We start from the raw sequence: 16,100 nt of genomic DNA, 5'->3' as shown, positions 1-16,100 counted from the left end.
TGTGACAGGTTTGAGATGATGTTCAAATCAACCGCTCTGAATACTGAACTCTGAATATGACTCACATCACTGCTGTTTCTGGTGCAGCATAGCTTAGATAAATTGTTGCTCTAAATTTTTTGTTTTGTTTTTGAAAGCAAAATATCTTTGGTTTGTTTACTGTAGTATAACGCAAAGACTGATCATCTCCAAAATGGCTGCTTTCCTAAAGATTTTCAGGCTTATTGAAAACAGCAGCACGCTTCCCTAAAGAGATCCTAATTTTCAGGCTTATTGAAAACAGCAGCAGTAGCATCTGTTCTGACTGTACAGTCCTATTTGCACTTATTACATTACAGTTTTAGATATAGTTCTTTTTTTTCGTTTTTTTTTTCTTTTTTTTCACCAGGATTTTTCAGATTATCATAAACAGGGCTGAGAATTAGGGTGCACTTTGATTTTTGTTTGTATTGAACTGTGTTCACCACAGCTATACAACAGAGCTCAGATACAACGCTCCATAACTTTTGAGAATGCAAACATTGAGATTCACTTTTGGCATTTCTTTTTTCTTCATCAGGTGTATAGTCTGTGTAGTGATTTTGGCTTTCTTTTATATATAATTTCTGATGTAACCCTGCCCAGTATGGTCAAAGAATGGATTTAAAGAATGACCTACTGTGTGGACGGCAGGAACCCCAGAGCTGGGCCTCACCACCCTGCAGAGGAGACAAACGGACAGTAAACTACAGTAAAGTAAAGTATTTGAGACATGGGTTTAGGGTCTGCACCAGTATCAATTACAGTCCACTATAATGAGAAAAATAGGTAATGGTGTTGAATAAACTCATTTAATCAACCCACTCACATGTTGTTAACCCTTGAAGGAATAGGAGCGGGACCCAATCCCTGCAATCATCAAACGGGGATTAGGGGGTCATCACGGGGCCACGTGACATTCACACCCAGAGTTTTTGGACACTGGAGGGAAATGCACACATTCTTATGATCAATTTCGAGCATTGAACTATGTTATCGCTGACCTTACCATGTTTTTGGACACTGGAGGGAAATGCACACATGGGGAGAACATGCAAACTCTATTCAGGAAAAGAAGAGACCAAACTGTTATCTTATTGCCATAAGGACACAAACCACTCTGCCATAATGTAATTTAAAATATTAATATAATAAATCATTTTGATCCGGTTATTCAGTGTGAACTGCTATAATAACAAAACAGGAATGTAATAATAATAATTTTTAAAAAAAACAATAATGTCTTACCTCAACGCTGAAGAACTGACAAACAAACTCCTACACATCCTGCGGCTTAATCCTCTTAGATGTGTGGAAAAAAAACGCGTGGAAAAAGTATGGACTCTACTTAAAGCGATAATGGAAAGTCTCCAGAAAATCACATGCAGAGGTAAGAGGATAGTCTTAAAGATGGCCCGGTTCAGCCACCGAGCAGGTGATGACTTTAATAGGCGCTAATATATAAATAAAATAAAACCGTCCAGATAAACGTCACGTCACCTCAGATCTCCTCTCTGTTACACAGATAGGTCACATCATTGGACATCATGGGTTCATTAAAGTATACCAAGCCATTGGTATGTTGTTTAGGAGCCTCCACCACGTGATCAGAAAAGAAATCTAAATCTGCTGCGGGCGTGATGGTGGCATGACGAGGATAATTCTCTACACACCGCTGTATCCCCCCCTTGACGCCAACTACACATGGGTATTGTTGTTCAGCCTGCATACGGCAAGTGGTCGTTTGGTGATCTGTAACTCTCTGCAGGATTAAAGCCACCAGCCCTGCCCACCGAGGGTATAAACGCTGACCACACCGCGCCCGGGCGCCAGACTTCGCGAACTCACCTTTACGCACGTACCACGCTGCAAGAAAGGACATTACTTTCTCAGAGGAAGGCACTGGTTGTACCTTTGAAAAATACTCACCTTTAAAACATTTAAATTAAGAAAAGCATGTCGGTGGTGAGTGCTGTGCCGTTCATGAGGCCGCTCCACCTGCGCTCGCCGGTGCCACGGGGTCGCCGTCACACGCTGCCCGCCAGCGAGTTCCGTTCTCTCAGCCCAGAGGACGCCGTCAGCGTGTTTGAGATTGAGAGAGAAGGTTAGTTGAAAATAAAAACCCAATTTTACCCCCTCCATAATCTGTATAGCGCTTTTTGTCTAGATGATAAAGATCCTCGTGCGTAATTACGCACAATGCTGTGCTTCTCATTCGTAAGTGTAGAAGAGTCCGATTCACAGATGGAATAATCCTTAAAGATCCTCGTGCGTAATTACGCAGAGTCCGATTCACAGATGGAATAATCCACAAAGTAATCTGACGTAAATCTACCTATCACGAATGGTATTTATAAAACACCAAAGTAAAACTTATGTGTCTTCTCCTCCTCCTCACAGCCTTCATCTCTGTGTCCGGCGAGTGTCCTCTCCACCTGGACGAGGTGCGTCACTTCCTCACCCTCTGTCCAGAGCTGTCTCTGGGCTGGTTTGAGGAGGGTCGTCTGGTGGCTTTCATTATCGGCTCTCTGTGGGACCAAGACAAGCTCACAACGGTGAGAGACAGCAGAGCGCACAGTCCTAATATCACTCTAATGACACGTAAAAGTAGTTTCCAAGGTCGAGAAAAGTGCGAAAATGTGTTGTAAGGTGTAAAATATATGTTAATAAAAATAATTTTATAAATACCAAAACAAGTTGGGATATGGTGCAGGTCACATAAGGACAAACTCAGGTGCACTGTTGCTGAATAACAATTAAAATCAATTAAATTCCATTCTATTCTATCTATTGTATTTAAAGTATATAGTTAAAACTGTAGGTCAAATCAAAGTAGTTGAAACTAAATGAAATAAAACATAAATCTAGAATATTACTATTATACAGTGCACCGTGCTAGTTCCCGCCACACTCGGCTTCGCGACAGCTTTGCGACAGTTCAGGTTTGGTACGTGACACAGGGTAATTGAAGTTGGCTTTTAACGAACTGACGTCACAGGATTCGTCTAAATTAGTCTAAATAATTAATTACTTGATCCGTCATTGGTTGAGTCACTGGTTGACTGATTTTAAATCAGTTTTTTTGTGGACCAGACTCGTCCAGTGCGGTAGAGGCCTGGTCTCACAGCTCTTCTTTGTCCCTTCTCTCCAGGAGGCGCTGACTGTCCATAAACCCCACGGGACAACTGTCCACATCCACGTTCTTGCAGTCCACCGGACCTTCCGCCAGCAGGGAAAAGGCTCCATCCTGATGTGGCGGTACCTGCAGTATCTCAGGTGTCTGCCCTTTGTCCGTCGTGCGGTGCTCATGTGTGAGGACTTCCTGGTTCCCTTCTATCAAAAGTCAGGTTTTAAAGGACAGGGCACCAGTGAGATCACTGTGGGGCCCCTCACCTTCATCGAGATGTTCTACCCAGTCAGGGGACACGCCTACATGCGTCGCAACAGTGGTTGTTGAGGAGCAGGTGGGCTTCAAGAGGGAGAATCCCTGTGTAACTGTGTGGTGGCCACTGTGGCAGAGACTGTGGGAGGATGTGGGCCACGGAAGGAAATGTTTGTTTTTGTACAAATTATTGCATTGTATTACAGTAAATGCTGGACATTTATTATATTCATGTTACAGTTGCCTTATCGTTCTTTAATAAAAGTTATTTAATCTGTGACTTTAGTTTAATACTTTATAAATTTTAAATACGAGATTAACTAGAATGAGGCCTGACGTTAGCTTCTCAAAGGGAAAATACTTTTCTTCCGCTCATCTATATATGAAACATTAAAATGAATATTTTTTGGTCATTTATGAAGGTTGTCAGTGAGTGATTTGTTGAAAATATATATGTATATTAGCCAATATTCAGTGGATATATGCCTCCACTTTGGCTGCGTGCTTGTATATGTATAGTACTGTCATAGCTCTCTGTATGTTGATCACATTTGTGTAGTCTTTAAAAAAAGAACATTTAATTTGATCTGCTCTCTGGTCTTTTCATTACTGAACATGTTACATCTCCTTCAGGACTTTTTTAAAAAGTACTAATCTCACCATACAGTACAATCCATTTAGCAGCAACAGTTATGGTTGAACTACCAACTTCCTTTTTTGTGACCCTGTCAACATCCAACCATATTCCAAATTTACAGCATATAAACAAAACATGTATTGGACATTTTGAATTTTTTCCATTTACCTTAGTTAAATCAAATCACAATGATAACTTTAGTTTGATCCCACACTAGGGAAATTCTTGAAATGACATCACAAACAGGATTTGAAACTGCAGGGAAACCCCATTGGATTTCAAGGCCAACACCTTAACGTCTCAGCCACCGTGACACAATCCTATTAATATTAACATATAAACAGTGAAACAAAGGGAGGTCAAACACTATTACCACTTTCCTTTGGTAGAAAGGTCTTCCTGGGTGTGTGTGGACTCTGCTGGGATTGGATACAGGGAGACCCTGCAAGGATGAATCAGTAGAACATGAATAAATAAAAAATAAACTGGAGTGTAGGCAGGACAATTAAACATGTGATCAATGGTTAAGAAATCACCTTCCTATTGTCCTGTTGGATTGTGTGTTGCAGACAGTTTGAGAAAGCCAAGTTTGTCAGTGGAGGCACAGAATGTTTTCTTTTTCTTTTAAATTTTATTATACTATTGTGGCAAAAGTGAAAAATACATAAAAAATGACCAGTGCGTGAATGTACTGGATGAATACACACATTTTGTTTTTAATTATACATCTTCACAAGGATGCACACATCACTTCAAATTACTCAGGTGCTATTTATTTTAGCCTCATTGCTTTAGCACATACACAGTACACATGTAAAGAAAAGGTACCATCGTCATGACCTGAAATTCTCTTAAAAATTCCCTCTTCGTTTGGTCCCAGTGCAGACAGAGTAGTGTAACTGCCATCATCATGCAAGTTCTGCAGTTCAGTTAAAACATTCACATGTTCATTTGTTAAAAGGCACAGGAAACGATAATTGGTTTAAAAGAGGAGGAAGTCACTGTGAGAGAGCAAACTTCCACGGCTTGAAACTGTGGACTCTGAACGTGGAGAGAGAAAATATTGACTTTAAGAGTTATATATTTGTTTTTTTATAACTCGTGTTTTCAATAACACAGAATAATCAGTGGCTTACACTAAACACACGTAATCTGACTTAGTAACTAACATAATCCTCCACACAACAGTCACGGTCGTGGCCTTCCTGTAAGCAGGTGTTAACACACTCTATCATAAACAAACACAAGGCAGACTGAAGGAAATGTTCTATCAACAAACATGAGGTGTTGGAAAAAACCTGATGAATCTTATGACGTACACTGTTACACCATCAGGGGTCCACTGGACCAGGAGACCATCGACTGTGGCTGATGGACAACAAACACAACAAGCAGCTGCTTAAAATAGTGAAGACGGACCTTAGGTACTGTATGTTTATATGTATATATCCACATACAGATATAGTTATATATATATATACACATATATACACATACATATATGTATGTATATTTATGTGTACATACATATACACACACAAATACATATACATCTACACATACATACATATAGTGTATGTCTGTATAGGTGAAAAGTTAGAACACAAAAAAACTTAACACATAAATATAACCAATTTCCTTATATATCCTTTTCCTGGATGATGTCTTTCACACCAGTTGACAAACTGCCTCCATTTCATCTAAATGGCATTTGGATGGAGAACAAAAGAATCAGGTGGGGCTAGAGCAGAACACATGGTGACACCCAACACAGACCAATACTTGGGTGGACTGTACCTGGGAGTAAATGATGACTGTAGAAATATTCAATTTAAAATAGTTTATCACACTGCTCTGGTTCGCTTTTTTTTTATTTTAATTTTTTTAGAACAGTGCTGATGGGTGAGAAAAGTTCAAACTTTGACAGTGAATTTCATAAATATATTAAGGTTAAGCTGAAGGAAACATCTTGTTTAATGTATAATTTGTTTTTACAGTCATAAACACAATATAAAACTCACTCTTCACCCAGAATTCATGTTTAGATAAATACTTGTCTGCAGTTTTTTTTTTTTAAGAAATTTCATGAAACTTTTAGGCACCAATATTACTGAGAAAACAAAATCTGAAGGAGGGCTTGACCGAGAGTTTGTGGCAGTTAGACAAAGAACGGAAGTGACGGTGAAAACAACATGCACTAAAAGCATCACGTGATTTGACTTTGGTGTGTGATCGTCACTCAAGTTTGTTGATTGCATGCTGTATACGAAAACACAGTGAGGCATCTAAACAAGTGGAACGATCCATTTAAGGCAACCAGTGTTTTTAGATTGATATCTGGCCTAAATAACAGGTGACACGGACAGTTCCTGCCACTCTGCTAATACTCAGGTTTTATGTGGCACAGCTGTCCTCTCGTCTGATAGTGACCGTGGTAGAACAAATGCACTCATAAAAAGATAGAAAACACCAGGAAACACAGGTTGACGGTGGCAGCAGCACTGAAGTGATTCCTGTCGTGTAGTGTTACAGCTTCTCCTGCAGCCACCGCTGTTTGTCGCTGGTCTCCTAAAGTTCCAGGACTTGGGGACCAGTTGCTAGGAGGAAGAATCACCAGTCGGTAATCACCTCTCGTTTCCCACAGACTTGAAGTCAGATGTGATTGTCGACCTGAGGTGGCCATGATTTCCTGTGTTCTTTTGGCTTCTTGACACTTTTTCCCTTTAGACCCATCGCTTTTCCTTTTGAGCTTCTGAATTCTTGTTCTGTGTTTCAAGCATCTTTTAGTTCAGCTGAGGACTATGAAGGTTGATTTCAATGTGGAAGTTAAACTCTGCAGATTAATCTGAGAACATCAGTGAACTTTGGGGCTAAAGAAGAAAAAAAACAACAACAAAAAACAAAAAACAAAAATGCCCAGAACCTTGATATTTGCTGAAAACTAGTGGGTCAGTTCCCCTCACAGTGCGATCATATTATTAGGTTTGGGGACTGATGACTAGTGCACCACGTCATTAATGTCATGGTCAATGTCGTACTTCTCACAGAACTTGTTTGTGAAGGGCAGGCAGGTGAGATGCTCCAGCCAGTGCCAGTTAATGGGATAAATATAAAACCAAACGATGAGAGATGCAAAAAGACCGATGTAGAACAGCAACGAGACGCCGATGAGGATGCGTTTTTTGTACGTGTCAAAGGTCCCAAAGGTGACATAGGGCAGGAAGGCGAAAGAGAGCAACAAGCCACTGAGGAAACCAAAGATGTGGGCGATGTTGTCGATCCAGGGCAGGAGGCCACAAAGGAACAGGAAGAGGACGATGGCCACCAGCTTTGAGAAGGCCTTCCATGGTTTCTCCAACATCTGCCAGCCTTGAATCAGTTCAACAAACAGGCAAGCAAGGAGACCAAACTGGGATCCAGCTGGACCCACCTGGGGGAGAAAGTGAAGGGGAAAAAAGGAAGTTAGGGAGGATCCCAATAAGGTTATTTAGGTCCAAGGAAGGTCAGATCCATTTATCTACTGATTTGATGAAGGCATTATAATAGTGAGGTTAGAAGAAATTGTGAAGAAGAATCACAGCACGATCGCCAGGTCAGGCAGCAGAGGTGAGCAGATTACTGACGTCAGTACCTGGTCAGAGACAGATGGCTAATCTGTGACGACACTAAACTCCTGAAAACAGAAAGCAGCCTGGCAGAAACCGACAGGTGACGGACATGTGGGCTGACACAGGTAGAGTGGTTGGATGGTGATTTCCTGTTAGCTGAGGCCGAAAATGTACACGAGCTGTACATGTTTAAACTTTTATTTCCTAAATTTTTAGATTCAGAATCATTTTATACTTGTTTATCTCTATACCTGACATTTAAGCCTTATACATTCAGGAATTAATTTAAGAAAATCTCTGTACTTGTCTAAAAGCAGAGTTATCTCTTAGACATCAGTTAACATGAAATAAATCACAAATTGTTTCTTCTAGTGCTTCAGTGATGTTTTATTTTATTTTGAAAGTAAAAACTCCAACTACAACACTTCTATTTTTTCTGCCTGTTTAATCATCATTAATAGCTGGCGTGTCCACCGTTCACTGTTCGCTGGGACTCCTTCACTTCCACAGTTAAGGGATAACTCACTTAAACTGCCTCTTTAATCGGCTTGACTGCCATTAGTCGAGCTTTGCACGTGTTTCCTCAGGTTATTCCTGGGGGGTGACGACCTGGGAGCTAGGAAGTGGGATTTCTGGATCTCACATCATAGAGTCACCCAGTGTCAAACCCCAGAAATATAAGGTGGGTGACCCTAACCCTTCAGTCAGGTCATTCATGTTAATCAGTTGACAACAGAGCCAGTAGGTGGCATTAATGCAACTGAAGGATGACACATAACCATGGAGGGATTGGAGGGAGGGGCAGAAACAGAGTCACTCTTAGAAGTCGTTCATTTCTTAATCAAATGTTCATATTAACTCAATCGGAATTTTAGAGTTTTACTCCCTAAATCATTTCTGATAGCTCATCTAAAATTCATTTTTTACATTTCAGGAGCTCAATAAGTATTCAACAGGATTGGCTGTCCAATAAAACAGCTCTATAAAGAACAATGTTAGCTTTTTTAACACAGGTCTACAAATTCTATTTTTTTGAAAACAACAGTACTGTATGTGTGTGTGTGTGTGTGTGTGTGTGTGAGCTCACCTCAGCTCTGTAAGGCAGAAACAGCGCTGAAGCCAGGTTTCCAGTGATGCCACTGAGGATGTAAATGATGGAGATACGAACCCAGCCCGCCAGTTTCTCCAGGTCTCTCAGTATGGTCATCTGGAAAACCACTGACACGCCACAGTGTAAGAGCCTGCAGAAACACAAACACAAAACAAACACATGTACTGTACCATATTTTTCTGTGTGCTGTCCTGGTGTGTTTGCTTTTTTTCAAGCAGAGGATTTTCCATGTGCAGCGTTTTCACAGTAAGTATTACAGTACTCACATGAGTACACAGCTCACGAGACTGGGGGCCTCATGGAATTATATCTTTAGGTTTGAACCCTGCAGAATGCTGACACGGGGGAAACCTCAACTTACCTCATAATAAAAACAGACCTATGGAGTAATATTACTTTACAAATACTACTACTGATTTCATGACTTTGTTTCAGCCATGTCAGGTAGTGACAATTGAAAGATGCAAAACAAAACTTGAGTTTAACTACAGCATAAATTTAAAATATATATATATATAAATAAGGAGTAAGAAATAAGATTTTTAAACCTAGATAAAATATTTATTGGTAATACTGTATGTCATTTACCAAGACCTTTGTTATAATTCTAAAGCTACATCTTTTTATGTGGAACAAAAAAAGGGAAAAAAGAATGTAATGACGTCTGAGTACTTTTCAGTAATAATATGGTTTTCAAAGCACAACAAATCATAGTGATGTTTTTCAATGCTCTTAATAAACCATGACTTGGAGGTTCAGTGATGTGTTTGTGAGGCGTGCAGTGTGTACCCAGCATGAAGGAACAGCGAGAGCCACAGACGGTAAAACTGATCTGGAACGTCGGGGTTCAGAAAGGGCAGCAACCCACACACATCATCCAGACAGTGGACCTGCAGAGGAGCAGTGCAGGAGTTCAGAATGGTACAAACAGACACAGAGACGCACAGACACACAGACACACACCTGGGAGCAGAGTGTAGCATCTTCATGAAAATAACCGTGCATAAACTTGCAGTAGTCAGGTGTGGTGATCTCACATCTGCAGCATGAAACAAAGAAACACAAGACACATTTACAAATAAATCAGACAGTAAGGTTCTCCAGCGAGCCAATGATGTCACAGGAAAGACGTCTCAGCCACCACATCTCACCTGCCTTTGGTTCCTATACAACAGGGCCGCCCCTTGATTTTACAGTCCATGTTTCTGTAACCTGTTTGTTTCCATGTCTTGGGAGCCGTGCACACCTGGTAGGGAACAAAGATTAACCATCAGATAAAAAAACATGACAAGGTATTTCTTAAATGTCATGTTCTCTTACTGGCCACTGGGTGATGTCATCGGGCCAGGTATGTGGTGGAGTAGACGCAGGCTCTTCACACACTCTGTGGACAACACGCAGCACATACGAGGTTAAAACACCATCATGTGACCGCATGATCACAACCTGCTCTTCTCCTTCTCACCTGGGGTCCTGGTGACAGACCGAACCAGAAGACCTGACGATGTCTATAAGCTCGTTGTCCCACTTAATAAACGTGGCCAGAGTTTCCTGTGAGGACAGCTGTGTCAGTTTAAAAATTCTAAATCCCAGTACTATCTTTTTCATTTAATCAATTGCTGAGTTCATATGTGATTACAGAATAAATCCTAATAAACAAAGGCTTTTTTTTTACAAAGTTGAACAACATACAGAGCAGTCAGAGCTGTGTGTCTGCACACATCCAGAGTTGTCGTTCTGCACACAGCAGCCAGAGCCTCTCTCCAGGTCTTTGGCCCTCTGGATCAGATTCACGATCTGTTTGTCCTGACGGATGCACGGTGAGAACTTGGCGCCCAGATGAATCAGGTCGTCCTTTTTTTACAGTGAAAATAATGTATGATTATTTAATGCAGCTCAAATGCAAATGACACCTAGCAACTAATACACTTGTGTATGATATAAATACAAGGTTTCTTTGTGTTGACAGTTTTAAATAAGAGTGATGTAGCTGACAACACAGGCACTTATCATCTACTTGTCATTGTGACTGCTTTTAACCCATCACCAAAGTGGACAGTGGGCAGCTTTAAACGCCCGGGGAGCAGTGTGTGGGGACGGAGCCATGCTCAGAGCACCTCAGTGGTAACTTGGCAGCTGGTGGAACCTGGAGCCTTCCGGACCCAAGTCCACTTGCTTAACCACTAAGCTACCACTTCCTATGTAAATAAGTAAATTGGTATGTTAATAGTTTGAGGATGTGACTTAACTGATGTAGATAGAGTAACACATACAGCTGAGAAGAGGAAGAGATGGGTGACTTGACAGGAAACACATCGACAAAGTGACAAAAAATGTGAGACTCAACTTGAGGATGTCGCCCCCACGCAATCAACTAAACTATGAAACTGCAGAAACACTGGTGTCACCATTACTCAACTCTGTTAAACCTGACCATTCACTGGTTCCATGTTAACGTTATGTGTTAACAGATGTGTCTGAAGGAATAACGGAGTACACAGTGTAATACAGGAGTTAAAGTGAGACTCACAGAACTAGGACCAATCCAGAAGTTTTCCTGCTGGACAAACTTGACGCTCTCATAAAGACCTTTGTTTTTCAATACCTACAGAGGGCGACAGTGAGACAGAGAATCCTCAGATACAGAAACACATGACAGAAGTACAAAAATTCTATATATGGTTATTGTTTGTTTAAAAAAAAAAGGAAACAAGGGTTGTCGTTTTTGCAATCTGATAAGTGTACAAGTGTGTACTAGGCAAACACCCAAGGTAGTACTCATACTTTTTGAGGATAGGTTTCAATAACTATGCATAAAAACTTGGGAGGGAGTTTTATTTTCTTCTCAATAACAAAAAACTAATGTAATTAAAAAGAAACATTTCTGTTTTAGACAACATGGACAGATAGGAACTCTAGTGATCTAGTGGGCGGGGCATCGGAGTACATGCACCAACAGCAGATTTTAGTGGGTTGTCTATTAAATACAGCTACAACTTTGATATAAACTTGGTCTGTTGATGTAAAATTGTCCTAGTGTTGAAAAAGAGTTTATTACATAGGTTTAACGGACATTAGTTAAGTCTGGTTTACCCTCAACAGATCAAAATCAAAACAGAGAGAAAACAGACAACAGATGAGGATATTTGAAAGATGGAGATTAAGCATCATGCATAACTTGTAAGACTTGATATGAAGACCTTGATATTTATATTCAATATAATAAATACTTCATCTCAACAGCAACAAACAGTTCAGTTTTTACATCAACTCACCAGGTCAGACGTAGAATGTTGTGCAAATCCCACAGGGGCGAAACCATACGTACAACACGCCAGCAAAGTAATCACAATATGAACAAATGTAATCCAGTAGGTAAAATATGGCCTAAAAAACACAGGAAACACACGACATCAGTTGAGCAGCTGATAATTCCAGTGTTTTAACTGTGTGTTTACTGTTTGTTGATGTTTATTTCACTCATTCCAAACCTGTGGCTGTGAAAGTCCTCCAGCTGCTTCTGGACGTTGCTGCTCAGGCTGCGTCTGTAGTGCCGGTTCAACCACTTCCCCACGACCCCCATACCATACTGTCGCTTCTGTTTGTCAAACGCAAAGTGCTTCACTTGGGAGGCGATGCGGCGTCCACGGCGAGGATGGCTCTTCTCAGACACTGCTGCCGGAGTCCGAGACTCTTGCCTGGAGGAAGGGGACAAGAGACAATTACTGAGCAAGTGACTTCATATTCATATTAAAAAATAATTATTACAACATACGTATAGGTGCCTAAATATATTACAAAATATTCTGACAAGACACAACACACGGTCACAGAAAAAGTTTTTCCAACTTGTGATGAGAGTTCCCATTTTGAATACAGTGTTAAGGCTTGAGGAATATTCTGGAAGCAAGTTTAGACATAGACTCCAGTTCACCTGGGTTGTAAAGAAGCTGCTGCTCTTATTAAAGGTGTGATTGTTGCCATATTCACACTCACGCAATTGGGAATTTCTGCTCAGGCTGTTCGAAGGGACATGCTGACATGGGTGGAGATTCAAACACATCGTCGGTCATTAACGACAGCTCACCGTGGACGTCACCCTGTGCAGCAGAGGAACAATTAATCATCTGACAAATTCATCTGTCCAGTAAAGGACAGGGACAGAGAAGTAAAGGTAGGAGTGAACAAGAATAGAGCAGAAGTGTAGTAACAAAAGAAAAGAAAAACCTCATGGCAATACCATCTATTGGCACAACGGACAGTTTACCATCACGTCTCATGTTTTTATGAGTCTGATGAGTTTGATGTACAAGTATCTAGTTAGGTGTGAATGACTCTGCCGCTAAATTGGTGTTGAAAGTATGAACAAAGAGCAACTGTTCTAGAGACATTAAAATTCCACTGGATGGCCACGTCAAGATTTCAAAGCATTCACTTTTTAAACAACCAGAAAAGCAGTGAAAGTCCAATTAGGGAAACATGTTAGTGTCTTTGAAAAGGAAGTAAGAAAAGACAACAGGAAGATTAAAGAGAAGAAAATTCTGCTGACTTTGCTAAAAAAGACAGACTCTGATGCGTCTGCAGAGTCAACAGTGTCCTCATCCATCCAGCTGGGTCTGACAAAGCTCCGCCTGGGTAAACTGCGACCCGTCTGTGATCCGGCCAAACCACTGCGACCCTGAGCATGACACAGAAACAAAGATAGACGGCCACAAACCCATTAGTCATGATTTGAGTTTCATACTAAATTTAGAAAACAATTCTTTATTTCCCAGAAACAAGGAAACAACAGTGTTAACAAATTACAGACTACATTTTATTTTTGTTATAAGAAAAAGAAAAAAAAAACACAAAATTTTAAATAATTCCCAGATATTAAAAAAAACCAACAACTTTGTGATAACCATACACACCTTCAGCAGGTTGGAGGCAGCTCGGATGCTCATGCGGGCCACAGACTCCCTCTTCCTCCTGGGGAATCGGCTGTAGCCGGAGCGCTGGCTGGTGAAAGAGCAGAGTGAGTTGACCCCCGGAGTGACGGGAGCGCCCTGGGTGGCGTGAGGCGTCCTGGGGGAGCGACTGTCGGCATCTTCTGGGCAACGGAATGCTCTTCCTCGAGCCAGAGGATCAACGATCTAAAAAACGTAAAAAATGTATTTAAGAAGTGTATGCTGACTTTTAGGGAGAATATTTAAAAATCACATGGAGCGTTTTGTGAGGTCACCACACAAGAGAAATAGAGAATTTAGTTCAGGAACAGTAAAATGCAGGTGGATTTTGGAGATTATGATTGACATGAACTGTGCTGAGCGCCTTGACTCACCAGTGGCCCAGATGGTCATAGTCTGTCACCAGTGTCTTATTAAAGACTGACACGTTGTCAAATCTCAAATCAAGTCACAAATGCCCCTGTCTTTCACCTGATGACAGGTCATATTTAGTATAGTAATCCAAGAACACTGCCAGGATTTATTTACACCTTCTGGTATCTTCTAATTTAATTTTCTAAGTAAGGAGGTGTAAACAAATGCCCGAATTCTGAAGAAAGGTATCTGAGTCTCTGTGTCTACAGCTGATGGAATATGTCTCAGTGAAGAAACTTTTGTAAAAACCTTGTTCCTGTTGGTACTGGAACTTTGTAGAGTTCCATTTTCCTCATTCACATGCTGGAAAACGACATTATCAATATTCATTCCACCAAAGTTTTGCAGGACTGGACATATCAGTCCCATCTTTTTCATACCTTTGGCATCTTCTGTGTGGCTGGTGAGTCCAGGCCCTGGTCGAAGCTGGTGGCTGTGTCGGGTTCTCTGTACTGGGGCTTCAGTTTGCCATAGCGCTGGCTGCAGTGACGCAGGCTCTTCCTCTGCCATACCTGCTGCTTGGTCTCACAGTCTTCACTCACACCGAACCACTGGGCTGTGTTCCTGCAGGTACAAAATGAACAGAGTGACCGGGGTGGAAACAGAACTCAGTGCACCATCAAGCAGCAGGGCTCAATGTTGTGCAAATTTAGGGTGGCTATGCATGGCATGAAAAGGGATGTGTTCACAACTTCACAAAATCATTGATATACTGATGCAAGTGAAACTACATGAGATTATTTTTTATTTAAATTAGAGTATTTGCAGGCATAAATCTTCTGCTGCTACAACACAAAAGTAAATGATGACCTGGAATGTCTGGTGAAGGAAATACCAAAAGAGGTCAAAGAGGACTAAAAGAAACCAATATCAATGTTTCATTTCCTGTTAATGGTTAGAGAAATGAACTGCAACTGAACACACCTAAAGTTAAATGAGCCGTGGGAACAGCACCATTAGTGTTTTTAACATATAATAATTTCTCACACCTTGACTGGCTCCACTGTCATACGGAAACAATTTAGGACACTATGCAAAATTCAAAGTTTTACCTTCGAATGCTCTGTGACAGTGATGTTTGTCGACCTAATTTTGATCTTCTGTCCCTGGTTAAGAAACCTCTCTCTTCAGCTCCACTTGTGCTCTCTGACACAGAACTGGTCACCTGAAAACTCTCACTCTTCTTCAGGGACGATCGCAGGGGCTGAAAATTACATTTAGTTCACTTATTATAAAATAAAGTATAATTACAAAATAATATTACAATATTATACACACACACGTACACACATATATGCCCATAAAGATATAATGTTGGTTTATATATTTCATATAAATATAAAGCGATTTCAAACCAAATGCTACTTTAAAAAAAAAACAATAAACTCATTTGAATTAAAAAAAAAGTTTGCACATAATGTGATGAATGAAAAAAAAAATCTCAAATACATTTCTTATCTGATGCCAGCACCTTAATTTACATAGCACTGGTAGTTCAAATAACAGACTCGGCTCTGAGAGAACGTTGACGAAACGCTAACCTCCACATTGTATTTACAGTTATACAAGTTGGACCAACCTGTTTTGCAGCGTCGTGGGACATTGTGGCTTCAGGTGGAGGGATGGCTATGACAAGACTGGGCGGCTTCTTACTCTTCAGACGGCTGTCTTTTTGACCTCCATTGGAGGGAGGCTCTTTGTCCTTCTCCTCCTGTGACGCCATGTCAGACTGCTGGAAAACAGAAAACCATGAACACACTTCATTTTACTACAGTTATGGGAATATTAGATTACTATGACAAAGAAGTTAAACAGATTTTACAAAAATGTAACATCCAGGAGTCGAATGGAACAAAACTGTCAGAACAACAATGGCTGAACTTTAACATTTAGTTGGCAGTAGCAGGATAATTGGTTAGTTGGTGTACTCAAGGGGTGGTGCAGAGCTTTTTTATGAACATCGCTATCAGGTTGCAAAAGT

General features: G+C 40.7%; 2 protein-coding genes across 5 annotated transcripts in view; one reads left to right on the top strand and one right to left on the bottom strand.

Annotated features, from left to right (window-relative positions):
• Positions 1-981: 981 nt before the first annotated feature.
• On the top strand, positions 982-4,045 carry aanat1 (arylalkylamine N-acetyltransferase 1). Its single transcript, XM_008317062.3, has 3 exons — positions 982-2,122; positions 2,419-2,573; positions 3,170-4,045. Exons 1-3 carry the CDS (start codon positions 1,975-1,977, stop codon positions 3,473-3,475), a joined length of 609 nt encoding a protein of 202 aa, XP_008315284.1. The 5' UTR covers positions 982-1,974; the 3' UTR covers positions 3,476-4,045.
• A 603-nt stretch (positions 4,046-4,648) lies between these two features.
• LOC103383776 (inactive rhomboid protein 2) overlaps positions 4,649-16,100 on the bottom strand; it is a 20,599-nt gene continuing 9,147 nt past the window's right edge. For 3 of the 4 annotated variants that reach the window (XM_025058652.1, XM_008317063.3, XM_008317065.3), the window contains 17 exons: positions 15,699-15,851; positions 15,172-15,323; positions 14,500-14,683; positions 13,670-13,891; positions 13,306-13,434; positions 12,753-12,856; positions 12,248-12,454; positions 12,032-12,143; positions 11,287-11,361; positions 10,449-10,610; positions 10,222-10,307; positions 10,077-10,140; positions 9,908-10,002; positions 9,720-9,795; positions 9,546-9,646; positions 8,733-8,886; positions 4,649-7,467 (listed from right to left, as the gene is read on the bottom strand). In XM_025058652.1, coding sequence (XP_024914420.1) covers positions 7,036-7,467; positions 8,733-8,886; positions 9,546-9,646; positions 9,720-9,795; positions 9,908-10,002; positions 10,077-10,140; positions 10,222-10,307; positions 10,449-10,610; positions 11,287-11,361; positions 12,032-12,143; positions 12,248-12,454; positions 12,753-12,856; positions 13,306-13,434; positions 13,670-13,891; positions 14,500-14,683; positions 15,172-15,323; positions 15,699-15,842 — 2,499 coding nt within the window. In that variant the 5' untranslated portion in view covers positions 15,843-15,851 and the 3' untranslated portion in view covers positions 4,649-7,035. The remainder of the gene's footprint in view (positions 7,468-8,732; positions 8,887-9,545; positions 9,647-9,719; positions 9,796-9,907; positions 10,003-10,076; positions 10,141-10,221; positions 10,308-10,448; positions 10,611-11,286; positions 11,362-12,031; positions 12,144-12,247; positions 12,455-12,752; positions 12,857-13,305; positions 13,435-13,669; positions 13,892-14,499; positions 14,684-15,171; positions 15,324-15,698; positions 15,852-16,100) is intronic. The other variant, XM_008317064.3, reaches the window with a different exon arrangement.

Source organism: Cynoglossus semilaevis, chromosome 9, assembly GCF_000523025.1.
Source record: "Cynoglossus semilaevis isolate Cse_v1.0 chromosome 9, Cse_v1.0, whole genome shotgun sequence".
NCBI lineage: Eukaryota > Metazoa > Chordata > Actinopteri > Pleuronectiformes > Cynoglossidae > Cynoglossus > Cynoglossus semilaevis.
Note: the sequence above shows the minus strand (reverse complement) of the source record. Positions and strands in the feature narration are given on the sequence as shown.